Here is a 23,729-nt window from a genome sequence, read left to right as displayed (position 1 = left end):
CTTGAGCTGGGTCTTGAAGGACGAGTAGGAGTTAGCTAGGTGAAGAAGGGGGGGAAGGGCGTTCCAGGCAGAGGGAACGTGGCCCATCTCCTCCCTCCTCCCCACGCAAACAAGAATCTGAGGAACCAGGCGAGCTGGGACTGAGACTTCAGGAGCCCCGTCAGCCTCCTCGTCACGGCTCTGACGTCCACAAGTCCCGGCGGCCGCTGGGCTCCAGACGGTCCTCCCACAAGCCGGGGAAGGTTTTTAGAAGATAAAAAAACAAAACACCAGAAACCATAATACACACAGAGTCTGCATTTGTCACGCGCTGGTTACAAACGACCCCTCTGGGAAAGGGGGGGTGAGCACAGAGGCGGGGGGCCCCGGGCAGAGCCGGGAGGTCAGGGCTTTTGCCGCTGACAGCCGCGTGACCCTGGCAGGCCCCTCCCCTTGACCCTAGGCTCCCCCTGCTGCTGCGGGCCAGGGGCTTTCCCAGGCACTGTCTCTTTCACCCCCCGCGGCCACCCTGGAGAGAAAGACCAGCACCCCCTTTGATAGACGGAAAGATGAAGGCCCGGGCTGGTCCAGTAACCCCTCTGTGGTCACTGGGCAAACACGAGGCCAGAAGTGGCACCCAGGTTTGTCCAGCCAAGGCCCAGGCCCAGGCCACATCTTCATGAGGACTGTCACGCACACGGTCATTAGCCTCAGTGGGCACCTGAGGACCGAGTGGGAGTCAGGCTCCTTATCGCAGAGATGAGCCACCTCTGTCCCCAAGACAACAGAGGCCTCTGCCCAGAATTCTCACCCATCATCACAGAAAGAGAGCGTTTGTTGTTTCTGCTCTGCTTACAAAACACATTCACTGCAGGAAACTCAAAGTGGAAAAAAAAGAAAAACATAACAAGAGAAAGAAAACTGCCACCTGACTCCCTGGAGCTGTGTGTGCTGAGGGTGATCCTACAGATCCCTGACCTCGGGCGCACCAGCGGGGACGCGGGACCGACACGCTCGGGGCCGCTTCTCCAGGCAGATGCCCCGGCTGGCCCCACCCCCGGCAGGGCCCCTGATGCCCTGGCTCCTGAGTCCCCAATACCTCAGGAGGCGGGTGTGTTCACCCCATTTCTGGGCAAGCAAACTGAGGCTCAGAGAGGAGAGACCTGCCCCAGCTCACGCGGGCAGCAGCGCCGGGACCGCGGCTCACCCCGCAGCCCCTCCTGGAGACACCTGGCAGGGCGCGCTCCTCCTTCAAGGCCCCCAGTCTCCTCTGGAGCCCCCAATGGGGGCAAAGCAGCCGATGGGCTGGGTATTTTCTCCTGCCTGAGCCCTGCCGCCCGCCCACAACCCCAGAGGCTCTGGGAATAAGGCTGCCACTGAGCTCCGCTTCCCGGCCCCGGGGAAGGACAGCGGCCTAGAAAGGGCTCAGAGGCCCAGTGCTGTCACGTGAGCCACACGGCAGAGGGCAGCACAAGGAACCCGGCAGGCCTGGCGCTGCCCAGGTCTGCAGACAGAAAGGCCCAAACGCGTCCACAGCTGCGGTGGCCGTCAGCAGTTCCGGTGCCCAGAGCCTGGTTGGCAAGCGGCCCCGGCAGAGACGAGCCGGGGGCCCCAGCCGACCCTCCTGGAGCAGGATGGGCGGCCGGCTGGTCGTCGTCCCATCTCGCCCCCGGGGAAGGCTGCTCGGGTGCTCACCCTCGCCCAGCAGGTCCACCAAGGCGGGCACTGGGACCCCGCCGGCTGAGCCCCGCTGCCGTGGCCACTCGGGGCCCAGGCACTAACCTGCTGTGTGACCCCGGGCCAGTCACCTGCCCTCTCTGAACCTCGGCCTGCTCCCCAGAGGGGTGGGGACCATGACACCTACCTCGCCTGGGGGCGGGGGCGGGAAGGATGGGGAGGCGGGGAAGGCGGGCCTCAGGGAGGGGCGAGGCCCTCCCCGAGCAGTGTAGCCTTACCCGCTCGTGCATGGGCGAGGCCGGGCTAGAGTCCTCTTCCGTCCCACAGGGGGACGTGTCGCCAGTGGACACACGGCTGACCGCCATCTCGGCGTGGCCCTTGCCCTGGGGCCCCTTCATGCGCACAAACTCCATGTTGCTGTACTTGTAGAAGCCGAACGACATCTTCTGGGCCATGCGGGCTGCCACGCTCACCTGCAGGCAGGCGGGCGGGGGACGCGGAGTCAGGCAGGCGGGGGTGCCCACTCCCGAGCACTCCAGCAGCCAGGGGGACCCTCCCTCAAGAAGCCCGAGGGCCAACGGCCCCCCTCCGGAGAGACCCAGCCCCAGCTGACCCGGGCTCGCCCACGAGGCGGGGCGGTGCCGGGACCCTTGCTTCTCTGTCTGATGCCCTCTCGGCCTGAAGACCACGCCCCGTCCCTTGCCCCAGGGTCCAGAGAGAGGACACCTGGGGCGGTGCTCAGCGGCAGGAGGGCACCCGTCCACCTGGACTCCCCTCCCCTCGGCCCATCGGTCAGGCCCTGACCAATCCCAGGAGGGTTTCCCTGGAACGATCACCATGTGACCCAGGCCCCAGCCGCCTAGAAGGGGCGTTGGGGGTGCTGCAGGAGCTGGGCAAGAACGGAGGGGGGCTGTGGGGTGCTCACCCCCCGGGCCCGGCCCACCCCGCACTCACGCGGTTGTCGTACACCTTTTTGAGCGCCTCGTAGCGGATGGAGCCCTGGAAGATGACCCCCTGGAACGTGTTGGTCTTGTCACTGGCCACCAGCTCCACGCAGACCATCTCCCCTTCCCCCACGGTCATGTCACTGAACACCTGGGGTGGAGGGGCGCGAGGCGGACGCGGGGATGGCATCGGTCGGCTGCCCCCCGCCCCCAGCACGGCCGGCTCCCAGTCCCCCGCCCCACTCCTTGACTCAGGGAGGGCTGCTTGGAAACTCCCCCTTTACAGGTGAGAACGCTGAGCCACAGATGTAAAGGTTTTTGCCCAAGGCCCCCAGGCCTGCCACCACTCAACAGGGACCCTCACAGCAAGGGGGCAGCCCACCCACGGGCAGGGCCAGCGTCTACAAGGGGCTGAGATCGTAAGTGACTCCAGGACCGGAAGAGGATGCGCCCCACCCCAGCGTCCACTGGAGGGACGCCAGGAAGTCGAACAGTTCACGGGGGCTGCCGGCTCCGGGTGCACAGTCCCCCCGCCCCAGCCCTGCCCCCGGCGTCACGGCCTGTGTGTGGGCACCAGCTCAGAAGCCGCACAGACAGACTGCCTGCCTGCCTGCGGGGGGCGATGGCCTGCGGGGGCGGCGATGGCCTGCGGGGGACTGGACAGCCGCCCCCGAGAGTCACTGCGCACGGGGCGGGGGTGGGGGGCCTGTGCGGGCTGAGCTCTGAGGTCGCCCGGACTCCGGCTTCAATCTCAGCTCTGCGGCGGACCAGCAGTGTGAGCCTGAAGAGGGCGCTCAGCCCCCTGACCTGAGATGCTCAAGACACCAACCAAACTGAGAAGCGACCTGCAACCCACGCCCCATCCTTCCTGAGTCCTCCAGGGCACCCCCCCCCCCCCCCCGGGGCCCTCGCTGCGGGTGGTGGGGAGAATAGCTCCTCGGCCCAGACCTCAACAGGAGGGTGGCTGGACAGGAGCCGGCAGGGTCGCCAGGGGGCGCAGCTGGCTTCCCAGCACCATGCATTTCCCAGTCGAGTGAGCTGCCCGGGGCCCCAGTTTTGTAACTTTTGGAGCCCCACCCATCATGGACATCCTAGGACCCCAAGGTGTGGAGGCCTTACTTAGGGTTCAAGGGTGGTAATAACCATCCCTCCTGCCCGGGCGGTACTCTGCAAGACTTGATGACGCCTCCTCCCACGCGTGAGCTCTCTGATCTTTCAACCCTGACGCCCATTTTACAGATGAGAACACTGAGGCTCGAGCCTGGTGAACTCATTTGCCCTGAGTCAAGGAAACAGGGAGAGTGGGAGCCCAGCCCTGCCCCCGCCTCCTTCCTGAAGGTGTGTGAGGCCTGGGGGGTGGGGCCAGGGGCTGGGGGTGTCACATCCCCTGATTCAGGGAGCCAGACCGAGACAGGGCCCCCACCTCCTCGAAGCTGTCGATCATGAAGAAGATGTTGGGGTAGCTGATCTTGGATTCCTCCCCTTTGCTGTCCATGGGGTGCTTACTGGGGGACGCAAACACTTGCTAGAAGAAAGCAGATTGGAGGGGGCCGAGTCAGACCCCACCGTGCCCCACACCCGGGCCTGGAGCCACGCACTGGGGTGGGGCGTGTTGTAAGGCACGGGTCACAGGGTCACAGGGTCACAGGAGCCGCTGGGGAAGGAGCCGTTGGGAGGGAGGACCTGGTTTGGGGGGCTCCACAGGCCCCCGGGGCTGCAGGGAAATTCTGGAGTCAGCCTCCCCTCGGCCGGTCAGCGGGAGGGGTACTCGCCCCCATGAGCCCTGGGCCCCCGAGGGCTCACCTGGGACCTCTTCCTGTGGATGTGGATGTCGCCGCCGTCGGCCCGCGTGCACACAGCACAGGTCACCATGTAGTCCAGCTGGAAGGGACGTGGGACAGGGAGTGCGGGGGTTCGCTGTTCCCCGGGGCCTTCCGAGCACCCTGCCCCCACCGCCAGGAGCCCTGCCCTGGGCGCCCCGTACCTTCTGCAGGATGAGGTTCAGGCAGACGCTCTCCTCCCAGTCGATGTCGGGGTCTCCGAGGCCCGGGAGCTTCTTGGAGTCCCGCCGGTACACCTCCACCTCTACCTCCGGCTCGGCCTCCACCAGCTGCGAGGCCCAAGGCAGAGGTGAGTCCCGGCCCTCACTGCCCTCCCCGCCCCCGAGTGGGGGCATCTTCTCCTCCCTGGCCCCTCCCACGCAGGCGTGGGCTCCAATCTCCCTCCTGGGTTCTCTGGCCACCCGACCCCCCCACACCCTGGGTTCATCAAGAAGCCAGCCTCCCACCGAGTTCGTCCCTTGGGCCCCGCAGCAGGGCGGGGGGATCCCAGCATCCTGGCCCAGCCCACAGGCGGCCCATCCACCCGTCCAGCCAGCCACCCTCTGCACCGGCTGAGCGCGCAAGAGGCCCTCGGGTTGCCACGGCAACCGGGTGCCAGCTCCGCGGCCCGGATGAGGAGGGGGCGGGAGGCGGCCTGGCTTGCCGCAGCGAGCCCGCAGTGCGCAGGCCCTGCAGCAGCGCCCACGGCACGCCGGCCAGGGGCTTTCCTTTCTGCTCTTCCGAGCAGAGGCGGGCAGGGAGGCCGCCCGGGAACCCCTGTGTGGTCTCCCTCCTCCCCCGCCCCGGCCACCTCGCACCTCCAGACCCGTGGGGTCTCCCCTGCGCGCGGCCCGCCTGCTGCCTTCCAGACACCGCAGACCCACCCCGGCGGGGCCTGTCGTGCGTGTGCTGGCTGGCCCCTCCCCGCAAATGTCCTCTGTCCACCGTCATCCCCTCGCTCTGACGGACATTGCGGCCAGACGCCGCTGCCTCTGTGGGCCCCCAGCACCCCATTCCTCCCACCATCACAGCACCAGCCGCTCCACGTGCCACTGGCTATGCGGGGCCAGGGACAGCGGGGTGGCCGCGTGCTCCCTGAGGACCCGGCCAAGGCTGAGTCATCTCGTGCTCCCAGTGCTGGGAGAGAAGGGCCTGCACAGGGCTCAGGGCAGGGGTGCGATGGAACGTTCCAGCACGCGCACAGCGAGACGGCCACACGCTCCCAAACTCAGGCTCCCCTCACTGACCTCACCGCTGCCCAGCCCCCCAGCCTTCAGAGGCCCTCACACACAGCCTCAGGCCTCCAGCTCCGAAACCGCTCAGGCCTGAGTCCAGGGTTCTCCCCCCCGAGAGCGAGCCAGCACTTGCCGCTTCCTTTTACCTCCCTGCCTGGAGGCTCGGGGAACCTGCAGAGCTGACCCCTCCTCAGCCCCACCTGCGCACTGGCGCAGTCAAGGCCAGATCGGCTAAGAAAACCCCCCCTGACCAGAACCGGGGCCCCTCCAGACACCAACATTCAAGACACGACCGCATCTCACGTGGACTCAGTCCTCTGGTCTCAACACACTGCCCGCAAACCACCACCAAGATTTTGCACACACACACACGAACACATGGCATCTGCAACGTAAACCTCAGCAGACGATCAGGCCCACCGCTCGGCCACCGGCCCCTCCACCGGGACCATCCCTTCCCTTCCTTCCAGGCCCGCCTCACTCCGGTGGCCTCCGCTGACCACGCCCCTCCCTCTGGCCACAATAGTGGCCCACACCGTGTTGGCTCCACATGATGCACTTCTGGGTCCCAGCGTCCACCGGCCCCAGTGACAACCCGGTCACATGGCCAGCCGCTGCACACTCCAGATGGTCACAGAGCACCCTGGCCCACCCCCAGGTCTTCCCGCCTGTCACACAGCCCAACCGGACCAGCCATTTGGCTGCAGACACGCAGGTCACTATGTCTCCTTTGCAGCAGGCACCAGGCCTGTCTGTTTGCAGAAAACCCATCTTGCACGATCAGACTCAAAGAGCAGGTACAGGGCAGGGAAGTCACAAGCCCCGGCCACCAAGCCCCAGCCCGGGGTCACAAGCGCTGAGGCAGGTACGCTACAAAGACCTGTCTCCACTGCCCGCAGCGTTTTTGTGTTTAAATGAAAACAACAACTTTGCATGTTTGGCATACAGGTAGTTTCAACATTTTACAAAATAATAAAGCTTCTGAAAGACATGCAAAGCTTGTTCTATTAACTTGTTGACACTGAAACTTAGTGGGTTAAACACCTGAGGTGACTCATGTCACCTGCGAGCCTTCTGTCTCTTCTGTAAAAAGGCGATGATAACCCCTGCCCTGTCCAGTTGCTGGGAAGACATGGGAGATGGAGAGGCAGGAGGCTGAGCCCCGTGTCGTGGGTGAGGTGAGGGCTCGGGGGTTGGCAGGCATCACCACCATCACCACCATCACCAAGCCGGGTCACCTGCCCACGGCCAGGCTGGACCCAGCCTCCGGGGTCAACGTCTTTGCTCTACCATTTACTTACTAAGGATGAGATGCCGGCCAGACCACCCAGCCTCTGGACATGTCTCCTCCAAGGCACTGTAGCGAGACTCATCGCTGCCTTTCGGGGTCGTGGGGAAGCTTGGTAATAATACCCACATGAGGCCCGCGCATCCCACCACCGGACACCTGAGTGACTGCCCCCACCCAGCTCCTGACACCCGGCGGGCGCTGAATGAACACCGCATTCCCCTCTCAGCATGCACGAGGGGGGCTGCAGGCCCCCCCACAAGCCTGCGGACCCCAGGGAGGGGGTGGCCCGCGGGGCGCTCACCTTCCGCCCGTCCAGGGCGCCCTCGCTGCCCGCGAACGCCAGCTTCCGGCGCACGTAGAAGAGCATGTCGTCCTGGCGCGGGGCCCATTTCTCCATGAAATAGGTGGAGAACATCCAGGTCCAGAAGACAATGCGGTCGTCCTTGAAGCACCCTGCGCAGGGAAGCCAGAGGGCGGGGGGCACCTGTGAGGGGCCTGGGTCGAGCCCTGGCCCCCCTTCCCTGCCCCCTGCAGACCTCTATGACGTGCGGAGCCCCCTTCCCCTAACGCCCCAGCCCCCACGGGGCACCCGCAGAGGCCCAAGGGCACCTCCCCAGGAGGCCCCGAGCCCTCCACCCAGCGGCGCGGCCTGGAGCCCCGCACCACCGGGGACTCCAGCCCGAGGATGAATCAGCAGCATCTCGCGGGGAAGGGAAGCCTAGCTCGGAGGGAAGGCGCGGGCAGGCTGTCTGGCGGGGAGCCCCGAGGGCTCAGGAGGGGAGATCCATCCAGCCAGCACCTCCCTCCCCACCCCCACCCCGGGAACCCGACTTAAAGGGCCAGCTGCCCCTCTGCCAGCCAGGCTCAGCTGCAGGCAGGAGGCAGGCAGCCTTCCAGCACGCTGAGCTGACTCTGCTTCTTACTACGGATAATATTTCTTCCTGATACCTAGATCGTTATGGTCCTCTTTCTCACGCAAGGAGGAAAAAAGCCCACAGGCTCTGGTAGGAAGGCTGAGGGTTTCCATTCCAGCTCTGCACTTGGCTGTGTGACAGCGGGCCAGCCCGGGGACCTCTCTGATCCCCAGCTTCCTAGGGGTGAATGCAGACTGACAGCGCGGACGTGGCTGGCCCGCGGAACCTAAAAAAGGTGGGCGTCTGGACAGACCTGATGAAGCCACAAGATGTGCTGCAGAGCTACTGCTTAGAAACCCGAGATACTAAACTGTTGCTGGTTTCTTTCCCTCTTCTCCCAAAGCGACTTCATCACCGTGACCAAGTCCTCACACTTGTCTTCTGGAACGCGTGGAGACGGGACCCTCGGGGTGGATACGGGGCTGCCCATGTCCTCACAGGTGGTCAGATCCCCTGGCCTGCACCCACACCCGCTCCTCCGGGGGGTGGGCGGTGCCCAGCGCTCAGGCCCTGGAGGACTGGACACCCTGGGCCTGTTTACATCAGTTCTCCGGCACAGGCTCCCGCCCTCTGCGCCCACGCGGTCCGCAGCCCACCCAGGCCCACACCCTGTCTGGTTCCCAAGGAAGGAAAACAGAGGGGGGTCTGATGAGTCAAGGGGCCCAGGCCGGCGAGCCTGATCAAGACAAAGGTCACTGGTCAGCTTCGGGGGCAAAGGCCAGGAGAGGCCCCCGGACTGACAGACTTCCTGCCACGGTGACAACAGGCAGCAGCCCCTCACAGCCCACAGCCCCCTGCACAAAATCACGCCGGGGGCCACGTTCTTCCTAAGAAAACAAGAACGCTCCTGGGGCAGTTGACTCTGAGCTCCTTCTGAGCCCCCCGCCCAGCAGAACGCCTTCTAGACTCAACGCCCCAAGACTGCCTGCGCCCACCGCTTCCTGGTCCCTCGGGGGGCCTACGGCAGCCGCTGTGGTCTCCACACGCAGTGGGTCTGGGCTCCAAACCCCACCACCTGCCGCAGTGAGTCAAGTTCACCATCCGCGTCAGGCTCAAGCGCTATACCCCCGGGGCGATCTCTTGACTCTGCAAGCAGAAGGAGCCTGGTGGTGCCCACGGCACCAGGTGGACGGCCACGGTTCTTCCTGCATTTGCCACATTGAGCCCCAGGCAGAGCCCTGCAGACCGTCTCACTGAACTTTGCCCGCAGCCTGTTACTGCTGCTGCCCGGTTTCACAAGAGAAGAAACTGACTCTCAGGAGTCAAAAAAGGGGCCCAAGATCCCAGAGCTAGAAACTGCTGAGTCCTTAGACCTGTCAGACCATGCACACACACACACACACACACACACACGCACACACACTCAGGTTCTCAGAAAATGCAATGTGATGGACCCGGATAATGAATGCAAAGCGCTCAGCAGGCAGCTGACAGCCCCGGGATCTGACGAGGGAGGGGTCCTTGGGTTTGGGGGTGGTGGGGTGGGGGGCTGCGTGCAGGAGTGGAGTGCTGGAGGCGGCACAAGATACGTGCCAACGTGGTCTCCAGGGTTCCAGGTGCCGCCAGACCTGGCCCAGCAGGTCTGCACAAGGGGTCCCACTTCCCTGCTGTAAACGCCGAGAGATCGCTTTCTTCACAGCCCACCGGCCCTGTTACTGAAGGAGGCAGCAGCACACTGCCTGCCCGTGTTCCCTCCTGACACAGGGGCTCCTGGGGTCCAGCCCGAAGGTCACCCTCTGCCGGGGCCCCCATCCTCGACGGGCCGCTCCCGAACCACCGGCCCGCGGCCAGGATGCTTCTCCCGGCAACTCCCAGCAGAGAGCCTGGCGGGCACCACACCCAGGTTCTTCCCCTCCCGGGGTGGGGGACAGGGGCAGCTCCCCTGGAATGCGTCCACTGCCCCGTCCACTCCCACCCCCTGTCCGCCCCCCACACCACAGCTACAGGGTCTGTATTTAAAGTCGTCTCCTATCCCCCTTAAAATCTTCCCATGGAATTCAGGATGAAAGCCAAAGTTCTGAGAACACTCCCCGTGACAGCGCCCCCCTCGCCGCCCACCAGCCCTGCTGGCCTCCCGGGGATGCCGCCCCCCTGCCCCGGGGCCTTTGCACAGGCAGCTCCTTCCTGCCATTCCTGCTGCGACTCAGAGGGCTCCCCCGTCTTCAGGGAGCCACTCCAGGCCCCACATTACACGTGCTGGAGGCGCTCCCCTTCCTCCTCACCGTGTTTTACTGCCGTAAGTACGTCTGGGGTTTCACGACTGTCCCCCACCACACAAACGCCTCCCAAGAGGAGGGACCTGCCCGGATGACCATCGAGTGCAGTGCCCAGAACAGAGCCAGGCACACAACAGGCACTCAATAACTGCTGCGTGAATAAATGGATTGTCCCAACAGGAGACGAGCTCCGGGAGGTGGGTGCCTTGCCCAGGTGCCCACAGCACGGATGCGGCCCAGCCGCCGTCCACCCGAGGCCTGGGTGCCCCACGCAGGACACAGGATGCGAACATGTCCTTTTCTTTAAGTCACAGGGCCCTGACCCTAGAAAAACCTTCCAAGAGGCCCCACCACCACACACAACACAAGGGCCGAGGCTCCCCTGGCTCAGCTCGCCCAGGGCTCAAAGCGGTGACTCCACGGGCGGGTGCGCCAGCCAGGCCTGCTGAGAAGGCACCTGGGCACCCAGACAGGGCCCTCCCCTCCCCACCTGTCTGCCTGCGCACCTGCAGCCCCTGCCTGCCCCGCAGGTGCGGGTGGGGAGACCCAGCGCTAACCTCCAAGAGGCGCAAGGGGCTGGGACATCACACAGATGTTATCACCAGCGTGACTATTTCAGGACCGATGACAAACTCAGGAGGAAGAAAACTACTCTGTCGGGGGGCCCCTCGTACCCCGCCTCTCACCCGTGAGATGCCAGAACCATTGCCAAGAGTGGCCGTGGGCGCCACACCCAGACGCGGGCAGGACAGACAGTGGGACAGTCAGGCAGAGGCCAGACCAGGAACACTTGATGTAAAGCAAGAAGAGAAATCGCAAAAGTCAAGACCCACCCACCACCCTGAACACTCAAAATTCCCCTTGTGCGCAAGAGAGGCACAGCTGAAATCAAAGGGAACATGAACACCAGGGCAGGGCAAGTCGCAGTAAGTAAGTGTCTGTATATAAAGAATTCACAGCATAACAAGTCAAGAAAGAAAATGCATGTAAGACCCCAATAGATAAATGGGTAAAATACCCAAACAGGTCACTACCAAAAAAGAAACATACCCCCTTGGCAAGATGTGGGAAAATATTAATCTCACTAGCAATTAAAAAAAAAATCACACTGAGAGAACAAGTTGTCATTTCTAAGAAGCAAATTTGCTTTTTATAAAAATACCAGGGGACTTCCCTGGTGGTCCAGTGGTTAAAATTCCACCTGTGAATGCAGGGGACAGGGGTCAGTCCCGGCCCGGGAACTAAGACCCCAGCAAGCCCGCGAGCTGCAGCCCGTGCTCTGCAAGGAGAAACCTGCGCCTGCAATGACCGAGGAACCTGCCTGGCGCACCAGGGGAAGCTCTCGCACGGCAACGAAGACCCAACACGGCCAAAAACAGAAAGAAAGAAAAGAAAAAACAATCACTTAGGAAAACCGGCAGATTTGGTAAAGCTAAATATGTGTTTCCCAGTGATTCAGCCACTTCCAGGTACTTGCCCAAGAGACACAAAGCGTGTGTCTGCACAGACACTGGTGCACAAACAGTCACGGACGCTTTGTTCCTGAATAAACCCAAACTGGAAACCAGGGGAAGACACATCCGAAATGTTACACAGCCACTCAGAGGCCTGTTAGCGGCAAGGAGAACAAACTACTGACCGACACAGCACGGAGGGTGAATCTCAGAACCACCGCGCCGAGCGAGAGAAGTCAGATACAAGAAAAAAAAAAGCTACATCCTGAAAGACCACATTCACAGGATGCTCCAGAAAAGGCACAGAAAGCAGACTGGTGGTCGCCCCAAACGTTCCGCGTGTTGACGCTGGTGCCTTCACAGCCATCAGAACTCATCCACGGGCTTATTTGACATGGACAGTTTATTTGACATACACCACACTCCGGTAGAGTTGGTAAAAACCTATGACAGCCAAAGCTGGCAAGATCACACTGAACTGGGAGCTCTCGTGTGTCGTGAGAGAACAAAAATCACGGTGTCCTCTGTGAAAGGTAAACGAGCATCTTCCCTCTTCTGTGACTCTATCTTGTGGAGAAGAAAAAAATGGAAATAAAGAAGTGCCTTATGCACAAAAACATTCCATATGTACTGATGACAGCAAATAACATAGCAGCAGTCATAACAGTAAGAAGAAGAAACTAATATTCGGTAATCACTCACATTTAATCTAGGTAGACTGTGCTGTATGTACTAAACCGGATCGCCATCATGCTGTTAAAAGGATGCCTGTGAAGATGAGTAGACACGTGGACAGGCATGTAACACAACGTCTGGTTAAAGAGCAGAAATTAAGGCTGCACACACACTGACCACACCTGCACACGGGGCCCTGGACACACACGCCTGACGGGGACGCGTGCGCCTGAGCGGCAGGAGCTGTTGAGCCTCACAGGACATACGCTTGCTTCTTACTTTTTTTCACTTTTAATATTTTTAATAGTAAGGTGACACCACTTTTGCCCAGGAATGTATGACTTCTGATGAGTGTCATAGAGTGCATTAGAGAGAGAGGGAGAAGGGGGTGGAGAAGGGGCTCCCCATCGTCTTCAGAGGGAGAAGAGGGAGGGAGGGGAGACAGTCCAAGTCTGGAGCTAGGAAGGTCAAGGTCAGGGTGAGGGCTCAGACTGTGGGAGGCGCAGTGCAGTGTTAGGCTTTGCAGCCAGATGACCTGAGCTCAGGTCCTGGCTCTCTGCTCCTCCCCATCCGGGTGGCCGGTTCTCGGAACCCCTGGGGACCCCAGGGAGTCCCTCTGTCAGAGGGGTCTAACCTGCCACTGCCCCGGAACCAGTGGTGAGGTCGGGGGTGGGGAGGGGGCCAATACGGAAAGTCCTCTGCACGCTGTAAAGTTCTGGCCACGTGTGAATCTGTGGGGCCTCCGCACTGCAGCCCTGCGTATCTGTCCAGAGCGTGGCTTGCTCGGATGAGGTGGCGACTCCCCAACCGGCCAGTGTCCCTGAACCCCACGATGTGCTAACCGTGTGGACAGACACAGGGTGGCTGCCCCCTCGCGTGGCCTGTGGAATCAGTGCTGGCTCTTTCTCTCACGGGTGAGCCCCCTTCTCGCTGCATCCTGTCCCAAGGCTTGTCCACCGAGACGTGCCCTGGATCAGAAGCCCTGGGAGCCACCAGGCCAGCAGAGCTCCCTCAACTCCAGGGCTCTGTCCGGCCCAAGGTCAGCAGGCTTCCGGACCCTGAATCCGCTCAGCCACAGATGCAGCAGCGGACCATGGTCCATGGAGCAGCACCACGGACAGCTCCGCGCCCGCTGGCGCCTTCCCCGCGGGGGTCCTCCCGCCTGTTCCCCTAATCTCCTAATAGCTCTCGTCTATCAGGTGGCCACAGACGCTGACTTGGCAAATATGCAGCCGCTGCTCCTACAGAAATACAGGGTTGGGCTCCTGCAAGCCTCTGGTTGCGTTTTCATCAAACGATCTATACATTATCTTGTGGTATGTGTGTTTCTGTTTAAAAACACCGTAATATACAGTTGGGTCATTAACACTGATCTCCAGGCCACCAGCACGCTAACTCGTGCCTGGATGAAGCTCATCTAACATGTATGTTCTCCATAAGGCCCTTCACAGCTTTCTTTTGCTCAGGACTAGACACTTCAGCGTCACGCTCGGGGGCCACTTCAAATAGCAAAATCACCACCAAAAAGCACAACATGCAAGTACGGGGCACTAAATAGACCCAGAGGATGAGACGATCGGATGGCATCACCAACTCAATGGACACGAGTGTGAGCAAACTCCGGGAGACAGTGGTGGACGGGGAAGCCGGGCATGCTGCATCCACAGGGTCGCAAAGAAGCAGCCACGACTGAGCGGCTGAACAACAACCAAAGAGACCGCAGAAAGGATGAGCTGAGACAAGGAGGCAGGCGTCGCCTTGTTCAGCCTCAGCTGTGACCATGCACCCTGGTGACTCAAAGTTTCCCACGGCTTTGCACACATCTGCAGTTAACCACAAGGCACCCACGGTACTGATGTGTGGTGATGGAAATTTAGGTGAGTAGCTAAACCCGTAAATACAGAATCAGAGAATAAGGAGGAAGAGCCGTATCACAAAGTCTGGAATCTGCCAGCTCCAAATGGGACTATGGGATCCAGCCTCCCCCGCGGCCTGCAGTAAGTGACCTGCTTTCACAAGTCACCGTCTTTGAACTTCAGGTCTGGAGAGTCCTTTATAGACTAGTGGCTTTGGGTGGGCATGGAAGAAGACACGCCACCGTGCAAGGACTGAACTGGAGCCGCCCAGGCCCAGCTCCATGCTCTCCCACCGCCTGGCCACAGATTGTCCACTTCATTCTGCAGGACACTGAATGGGGTACGTAACCATGCCAACAGCTCAACAGTACTGACAGTGATGACGGCTCATGCTTGCCCTGCACTTTATGGGGCCCTACAGTTTATGGGGCTTCCAGGTGGCACCAGCGGTAAAGAACCCTCCTGCCAATGCGGGAGACGTAACACATGAGGGTTCGATCCCTGGGTCAGGAAAATCCCCTGGAGGAGGGAATGGCAAACCACTCCAGTACTCCTGCCTGGAGAATGCCATGGACAGAGGAGCCTGGCGGGCTCCATGGGGTCGCAGAGTTGGGAACGACTGAAGGGACTTAGCACACATTACGGTTTATAAAGTCCTTTCACCTGTGACCTCTCCAGATCGCCATGGCAACTTGATAAGGTGGGATCAGTTCAGTCCAGTCACTCAGTCGTGTCCGACTCTTTGTGACCCCATGGACTGCAGCACACCAGGCCTCCCTGTCCATCACCAACTCCCATAGTTTACTCAAACTTGTGTCCATTGAGTCAGTGATGCCATCCAACCATCTCATCCTCTGTCGTCCCCTTCTCCCCCCACCTTCAATCTTTCCCAGCATCAGGGTCTTTTCCAACGAGTCAGCTCTTCATATCAGGTGGTCAAAGTATTGGAGTTTCAGCTTCAACATCAGTCCTTCCAACGAATATTCAAGACTGATCTCCTTAAGGATGGACTGGTTGGATCTCCTTGCAGTCCAAGGGACTCTCAAGAGTCTTCTCCAACACCACAGTTCAAAAGCATCAATTCTTCGGTGCTCAGCTTTCTTTATAGTCCAACTCTCATATCTATACATGACTACTGGAAAAATCATAGCCTTGACTAGATGGACCTTTGTTGGCAAAATAATGTCTCTGCTTTGTAATATGCTGTCTAGGTCGGTCATAATTTTCCTTCCAAAGAGTAAGCGTCTTTTAATTTCATGGCTGCAGTCACCATCTGCAGTGATTTTGCAGCCCCCAAAGATAAAGTCTGTCACTGTTTCCCCATCTATCTGCCATGAAGTAGTGGGGCTGGATGCCATGATCTTAATTTTCTGAATGTTGAGCTTTAAGCCAACTTCTTCACTCTCCCCTTTCACTTTTTTTCCCCCTTTCACTTTCATCAAGACGCTCTTTAATTTTTCTTCGCTTTTTGCCACCAGGGTGGTGTCATCTGCATATCTGAGGTTATTGATATTTCTTCCGGAAATCCTGATTCCAGCTTGTGCTTCATCCAGCCCAGCATTTCTCATGATGTACTCTGCATACAAGTTAAATAATCAGAGTGACAATAAACAGCCTTGACATACTCCTTTTCCTATCTGGTACCAGTCTGTTGTTCCATGTCCAGTTCTAACTGTTGCTTCTAACTGATAAGGTGGGATAACCTGAGCTTAAAAAATCCTCAGGCTTCAGTTTAAAGATAAGGCCACAGAAGCCTGGGAATCCAGTAGCTCAAGAGCTTCTACAACTCAAACCCAGCCTCTCCTACTCTTTAAGACCCCGGTCCTGGGGTCTTCCAGCCACTATATAATGAGGACACTGAAGGGTCACTGGTGAGCAACCAAGAAATCAACTCAGGCTTCCAAACCCTCCCACTGCACATCTGAGCCCCCAGGAGCTCCGTCCTACAGTCTCCCTGGCGATTGGAGCTAATTTCAGGTGCTCAGAATGGTAACAGGCGCCTCCTCAACACTCAATGGATGAACACGCTGTTGCTACTGTTAATAACTTGGAACTATCTCTCACTAACCAGAGTTTTGGAATAGTCATGAACTGGATTTTAGGAGGCATTCCTTGAAAACAACCCCAATCCTTCTCCAGACCAGTAAACCACACGGGTGAAGCAAGCTATGGTAACTTCGTACTTAAAACAGTTTACAGCCATTAAAAATGATGGTCATGGTGGTCCAGTGGTTGGGACTCCTCGCTTCCACTGCAGGGAAGCACAGGTTCAATCCCTGGTCGGGGAACTAAGATCCTGCAAGCTGCACGGCAAGCCCAAAAAAGAAAGAAATCATGGGCATGTATTACAATAAAGAAAACTGCCCCAGAGCTACTCCCTAAACAAGCGCGCTGGAGTCAAGAGACGTTTTTGAAAGGATGTTACCAGATCTTCTACTTCTGTCTTGGGTATTCCTTTGGAAAAGTTGTATGCATTCACTACATATTCTAATGTATTGTCTATAGATTATAAGATAAAGTCAAGCATGTATCTGCTGATACTTTTTCAGTTGACCTGTCTTTTTACTTAGAAATGTCTCTTAAAATAGGCTTCCCTGGTGGCTCAGATGGTAGACTCTCCTGCAATGCAGGATCCCTGGGTCGGGAAGAGCCCCTGGAGAAGGAAATGGCAACCCACTCCAGTAATCTTGACTGGAGAATTCCATGGACAGAGGAGCCTGGCAGGAGACAGTCCATGGGGTTGCAAAGAGTCGGACATGACTGAGCAACTATCACTCACTCACTACCAGATCTTCAAGAAAAGACAGCTCAAATGCTACGTACAAGGTTTTAGAGCCTGAGAAACTTGCAAATTCTTTTTAATAAGGAGGCACAGCCTTGACCCCCCCTCAAAAAAAACAACACAGAGAGAAAATTATGGGCTCACTGAACTCACCACATAAACATAAAAATCTTAAATAATATATTTAATAGAATCCAGCCATCTGTTAAAAGTATGCCAAGAAGAATTTAACTTAGAAATATAAGAATGGTCTAATATTAGGAAATCTATTTATATATTCATGATAAAGTTATAGTTCAAATGAGAAATAACACATGATCGTATCCACAGATACTGGGAGAACATTCAATAAGATTAAATACCCATTCTTGATTTTTTAAAAATTCCTATAAAATAGGAATAAATAAATACTTCCTTAAACATGATATGTATCTCAACGAGAAAAAACTAGAAACGGGGATTTCCCTGGTGGTCCAGTGGCTAAGACTCCAAGCTCCCAATACAGGAGGCCCAGGTTCAATCCCTGGTCAGGGGAGCACTAGCAGACTCTACACGCTACAACTACAGATGCTGCAGGCCGAAAGGAAGAGCAAAGATCCCACGTGCTGCAACTAAGACCCTGTACAGACAATATATAAATATTTAAAAAAGAAAAAGTTAGAGACAGACTAAGTAACATCAGTACAGTTCAGTCGCTCAGTCCTGTCCGACTCTTTGCGACCCCATGAACCACAGCACGCCAGGCCTCCCTGTCCATCACCAACTCCTGGAGCTTGCTCAAACTCATGTCCATTGAGTCGGTGATGCCATCCAACCATCTCATCCTCTATCTTCCCCTTCTCCTCCTGCCCTCAATCTTTCCCAGCATCAGGGTCTTTTCCAATGAGTCAGCTCTTCACATCAGGAGGCCAAAGTATTGCAGTTTCAGCTTCAGCATCAGTCCTTCCAAGGAACACCCCGGACTGATCTCCTTTAGGATGGACTGGTTAGATCTCCTTGCAGTCCAAGGGACTCTCAAGAGTCTTCTCCAACACCACAGTTCAAAAGCATCAGTTCTTCGGTGCTCAGCTTTCTTCACAGTCCAACTCTCACATCCATACATGACCACTGGAAAAACCATAGCCTTGACTAGACGGACCTTTGTTGGCAAAGTAATGTCTCTGCTTTTTAATATGCTGTCTGGGTTGGTCATAACTTTCCTTCCAAGGAGTAAGCATCTTTTAATTTCATGGCTGCAGTCACAATCTGCAGTGATTTTGGAGCCCAAAAAAATAGTCAGCCACTGTTTCCACTGTTTCCCCATCTGTTTCACATGAAGTGATGGGACCAGATGCCATGATCTTAGTTTTCTGAATGCTGAGGTTTAAGCCAGGTTTTTCACTCTCCTCTTTCACTTTCATCAAGAGGCTCTTTAGTTCCTCTTCACTTTCTGCCATAAGGGTGGTGTCATCTGCATATCTGAGGTTATTGATATTTCTCCTGGCAATCTTGATTCCAGCTTGTGCTTCCTCCAGCCCAGCGTTCCTCATGATGTACTCTGCATATAAGTTAAATAAGCAGGGTGACAATATACAGCCTTGACGTACTCCTTTTCCTATTAGAACCAGTCTGTTGTTCCATGTCCAGTTCTAACTGTCCAGTATCATCACAACACACTATTACAGATAGACCTTTAAGATGTTGGGAGTTTGGTTCCAGACCAAGGCAATAAAAGCAAATATCACAATAAAGCGAATCACACACTGTTTGGTTTCCCAGTGAAGTAAAAGTTACGTGTATACTATTCTGTAGGCTAGCAAGTGCACAACAGCATTATGTCTGAGAAAGCGAAAACATAACCTCCATTTAAAAATCCTTTATTTCAGATAAATGCTAACCATCATCTGAGTCTGCAGTAAGTCACAATCTTTTTACAGTGTTGACATGGAAGATCACTGATCATAGACCACCAGAACAAACATAATCATAATAGAATATTCAAATCACAGAGGCAGCAATTCTACCTAATTTGATCTATTAATTTAACATGACCCAAGAGAAAATGCCAAGAAGAATGTTTCAAAATAAGAACAGTCAGGAAAATGCAGAAAAAGTGACGTGGGGCCATGAATCCTATCAGATACGGAAACATACTAGGAGAACTAAACCTTTATGTCACCATCAACCCAAATCATACAATGCCTGTCCTGCCACGTGGAGAAGGTGGACTTGAGAGAGAGGAAACAGCCAGAGACGAGAGATCGCAGAGAGAGAGAGAGATCATCCACTCAAGTTCTTAGTGTTGGGCTTTCCTAGTCTTCCAGAGGCTTAGATTTCAATATTCTACAGATTGTTAGCCAACAAATTTCTATTTTTACTTTCTTAAATTGAAGTATAGTGTTCTTTTCTTTTTAATATTTATTTGGCTGTGTGCATGCATGCTAAGTTACTTGAGTCATGTCCAACTCTTTGCAACCCTATGGACTGTAGCCCGCCTGGCTCCTCTGTCAGTGGGATTCTCTAGGGAAGAATACTGGAGTGGGTTGCCATGCCCTCCTCCAGGGCACCTTCCTGACTCAGGGACCAAACTAGCATCTCTATGTCTCCTGCACCGGCAGGCAGGTTCTTTACCACTAGCACCAGCCCTTATTTGGTTGCATGGGATCTTAGTTGTGGCATGTGAACTTTTAGTTGGGACACCTGGGATCTAGTTCTCTGACCAGGCATGGAACCCGGGGCCCCCTGCATCGGGAGGGCAGAGTCTCAGTCACTGGACCACCAGGGAAGTCCCTACTGAAGACAGCTGATTTATAACATAGCATTTCAGGTCCACAGTAAAGTGACTCAGTTATATAAATACATGTAATTCAGATACCTATATATGTGTGTGTGCATTAGTTGCTTAGTCGTGTCCGACTCTTTGCGACCCCACAGACTGTAGCCCACCAGGCCTCTCTGTCCATGGGATTCTCCAGACAAGAACACTGGAGTGGGTTGCCATTTCCTTCTCCAAAAGGAACTATAGAAAGAAAGACAGTGAAGTCATTCAGTCGTGTCTGACTCTTTTCGACCCCATGGACTATAGCCTGCCAGGTTCCTTCATCCATGGAATTTTCCAGGCAGGAGTACTGGAGTGGGTTGCCATTTCCTTCTCCAATACCTATACATAATATATTCTTTTTCAGATTTATTTTCCCTTTCTAAGCTACCATGGATAAGTTTCTTCACTTCTAACCAAAAGATACCCCCCCAAAAAAATACTCAAGAATTACCCAAGTTAAAGAAAAACCCCAAACCCTCTCTTAACCCCCAAACAGCTCTAGCTATTGTGTCACAAGATGCTGATTCCAACAGAAACTTTTCAGTCCTCTCTTACTGGGACAGACATGTTAACTGACAGAGTTGTTCAATTCTACCATTGTTTGGTGGGTTTGTCTTTTGTTTTCCTGCAGAACTCTCTGACTTCATCTCTGCATCATTTGATTGATCCTATCTTTAAATGTATCCGGAATCCAACTGCTTCCCACAAACCACTCTTCCAGCCAGGGCCAAGCACCACCATCTCCTGCCTGTGTGACTGTCCCAGCTTCCTAAATGGTCCCCAGACTTGAAACAGTTCTTGTCACTTTCCTGCTCAAAATCCTCCTCGAGGCTTCCTTCCTTGCCTCCCCGGTTCTTACTTGCAGCATGCAGGATCTTCGAGGCATGTCAGTTCAGTTCAGTTCAGTTCAGTTCAGTCGCTCAGTCGTGTCCAACCCTTTGCGACCCCATGGACTGCAGCACACCGGGCCTCCCTGTCCATCACCAACTCCCGGAGTTTACCCAAACTCATGTCCATTGAGTCGGTGATGCCACCCAACCTTCTCATCCTCTGTTGTCCCCTTCTCCTCCCGCCTTCAGTCTTTCCCAGCATCAGGGTCTTTTCAAATGACCTTTTAATCTCAGCAGGCTAACTCAGTTGTGGCGTGTGGGATCTAGTTCCCTGACCAGGGAGGGCATTGGGAGCGTGGAGTCTTAGCCACTGTACCAGCAAGGAAGTCCCTCCCTTAGCTCTTTACTCAAACGCCTACCTTCTCAGGGAGGCCTTCCCGAACCACCTGTACTCCTACTGTATAGCATCATATCTATTTTATCTGTTTCCTTTGCTTTCGGTCCTTCCCAAGCACAGCAGCGAGTAACCTTTTTCTATTAAGGTCCAGACAGAAAATAGTTTAGGCTCTGCACACCATATGGTCCTGTCTCAACTACAAGATCACCCACGGCACTACATAAAGAAATGGGCACGGCGACGTGCCAAGAAGTTCCCTCACAACAACGGGCAGCAGGCCGGAGCTGGCCTGGGGCCCTCGAGTGCCAGCACCTGCCTTACTAGGACCGATCTGGTCTTAATGGAGCACTTCCCCTCCTTGTTTTGTTCACTGCTGTACACTCAGCTCCTAGAACAGTATTTGACTTGTAGGAAGCAATAAATATTGGCTAATTAAGTGAAGGAGATGAACTGAGTGATTAAGGAAAGCAAGGTGGTGCTGGTGCACAATTAGAATGATCAACAGAACAGAAGAGAAAGCACAAAACCGGAATGAAAACACACCGTAATTTAGTTCACATAAAGATTTGTCCTTTCAGTCAGTAGGATAAAGCTGGTTCTTCAACAGACGGCCTTGGAAAGACTGGCCAGCTGAGGAAAGAGAATGAGACTGGGCCCCTGCTCAGGCCAAAACCAATTTTGGAAATAGAAACACTTCTGATGCTAAAAGTGAAATCATAAGAAAATGAAATAAACCATGCATGAGGTTTTTTGATTCTCTTGGAAAGAGAAAAGCCCTTGTAAGCAGAACACAAAGGCTGTCAAAGAAAAGAACGATAGTAAAAAAAAAAGAAGAAGAATTTTTAAAAATGATAGATAAGTCAAACTACATAAAAAGCTTCTATAGAAAACAAAAAGTCCTACACACCATAAATAAAGGCAAGACAAACACCACGCTGGAAAAATCACCGGAGCTCGTAAATGAGGGTTAATTTTCTTAACAAGTAAGTTTCATATGATGCAGAATAAAATCAAACAGAATGGAAAGGCAAAGGGAGATATAAATGGCTTTTTAAAAATATATTTATTTATGTGGCTGTGGCAGGTCTCAGCTGCAGCCCGCGGGGTCTCCGGTCCTCGCTGTGGCAACGGCATCTTTAGTTGCGGCTCAGGGGACCTAGTTCCCTGACCAGGGGTCGGCAGGGCACCGACAGAGGGAACGCCTCGGTCATCGGCAGTTTCACAATCAGAAGACGGACGGGGCCCAAGGCCAGAAGTGGCTCCACCCAGAGACCACATCTGTGTAACTGAGGCTGAGCCTCGCTGGTCACAGAAACGGGGGGCCACTTGACAGAATTTCTTATACACACTGGCGCAGCCTCCTTGGTTTCAACCCAAATGAGAGAAAACCTGAACAGCTGTAGGAAACATGAAACGGGAGTCTGAGGAGAGACAGGGGCACACTTTCCTGGGACCCCTTTTCTGTAACAGCAACGCCGGTTGTTTCTACACTGCTTTCTGTGTGTGCCTGATTGTCCTATTTCTTCAACAAAAGGAACTTACTTGTTTACTAAATTAGGGGTCACGCTCTCAAGGGACAAGAAAGCTACCCTCATCACCAAATGTTATTAACAGGAAAAAAAAAAAGGAACAGATTAAGCCTATAACTGAAATAAAACACTCAACAGACTCTGAAATATAAAACACTGAGATTCTGGGCCTAAGTAAAAACAAATTGAGGCCTTAAGTGACCCCCTTCCGGATTTGGAAACTATCGGGGTTAAAAAATGGTTTGGATCTTCAAAATCATGATTATAATCTCTTTTAATGACTTTTTTGATGCTTATTGCTGTATTTCTTCTCATATACATCTTTTTGTAGGCTCATTCTCCAATGCTTAACTTCTGAGAGAACGAGAAGGATGATGCTAACCAGAATGACGCCGACCGGCAGTTCTCCCAGCAGAGACGGGACAGTAAGTCAGCCGTTTGCTCCTTCCCCAGGCAGGCCTCTGCCCCATCTCAGCAGGAAGTAGCTAATGACTGAGGGACCGTCACCCTCACCCCCTTTTAAGCATAAAGGATAAAACACCCGGAGGGGGCAATCATAGGGACAGAATGAAGGGACAAAATAGGTGATTAAACAGTCAGTCCCAATACGGGACTGACTGTAAGTAGAAAAAATACGGGAGATCTCTGGAAGCTAATCATTACTTGAGAAAGCACGCTCGCTTAACCACAGAACCAAGCAGGCTTGCCTAGCAACCAAACCACGCGGCAGAAGCACGCGACAAGACCCAGAACAATGAAACAGAGGTGGCGCGAGACCTACATCCTGTCCGATGAGCTCAGTGAGTTAAGGATCCCAAGGACATGCTCTCCGCACACGTGAAAAACAACCATTTGTGGACCTGGCTTGACCATGTAGGGACAAGGAAACTCCCCTGCCCAGCCTGGAGGAGGAGCTGGTAATGGAAGCATGACGTCTACGCAAGAAAGACATACAAGGTCTTCTCCCCCTCCCCACTTTCTCCTTTGATGACAGAACTGTGGGGCTTCCCTAGTGGTTCAGATGGTAGAGAATCTGCCTGCAATGCGGGAGACCTGGGTTCAGTCCCTGGGTCGGGAAGATCCCCTGGAGAAGGGAATGGCAGTCCACTCCAGTGTTCCTGCCTGGAGGATCCCATGGACAGAGGAGCCTGGCGGGTTACAGTCCAGGGGGTCGCAGAGAGTCGGACAGACTGAGGGACTGACACTTCACAGGCAGGTGTAGCCCACTGCGTTCTCAGGGTCTGGCATTTCTCACCCACCCACTCGCAAGCCTCACAAGTGTCCTATCCCAGTAAACCCGTTCTTATCAGCCACTCTGCACTCTGAATTC

The 23,729-nt window shown here is 55.3% G+C and overlaps 1 protein-coding gene across 1 annotated transcript in view; it reads right to left on the bottom strand.

Annotated features, from left to right (window-relative positions):
• Positions 1-23,729, bottom strand: part of KIAA0930 (KIAA0930 ortholog) — a 44,050-nt gene that overhangs the window by 8,029 nt on the left and 12,292 nt on the right. The window contains exons 2-7 of the mRNA XM_043441738.1: positions 7,248-7,399; positions 4,585-4,710; positions 4,404-4,481; positions 4,024-4,125; positions 2,611-2,751; positions 1,935-2,129 (exon numbers count right to left, since the gene is read on the bottom strand). Coding sequence (XP_043297673.1) covers positions 1,935-2,129; positions 2,611-2,751; positions 4,024-4,125; positions 4,404-4,481; positions 4,585-4,710; positions 7,248-7,399 — 794 coding nt within the window. The remainder of the gene's footprint in view (positions 1-1,934; positions 2,130-2,610; positions 2,752-4,023; positions 4,126-4,403; positions 4,482-4,584; positions 4,711-7,247; positions 7,400-23,729) is intronic.

This window comes from Cervus canadensis, chromosome 21 (genome assembly GCF_019320065.1).
Source record: "Cervus canadensis isolate Bull #8, Minnesota chromosome 21, ASM1932006v1, whole genome shotgun sequence".
Taxonomy (NCBI): domain Eukaryota; kingdom Metazoa; phylum Chordata; class Mammalia; order Artiodactyla; family Cervidae; genus Cervus; species Cervus canadensis.
This window is presented reverse-complemented; position numbering and strand designations above follow the sequence as displayed.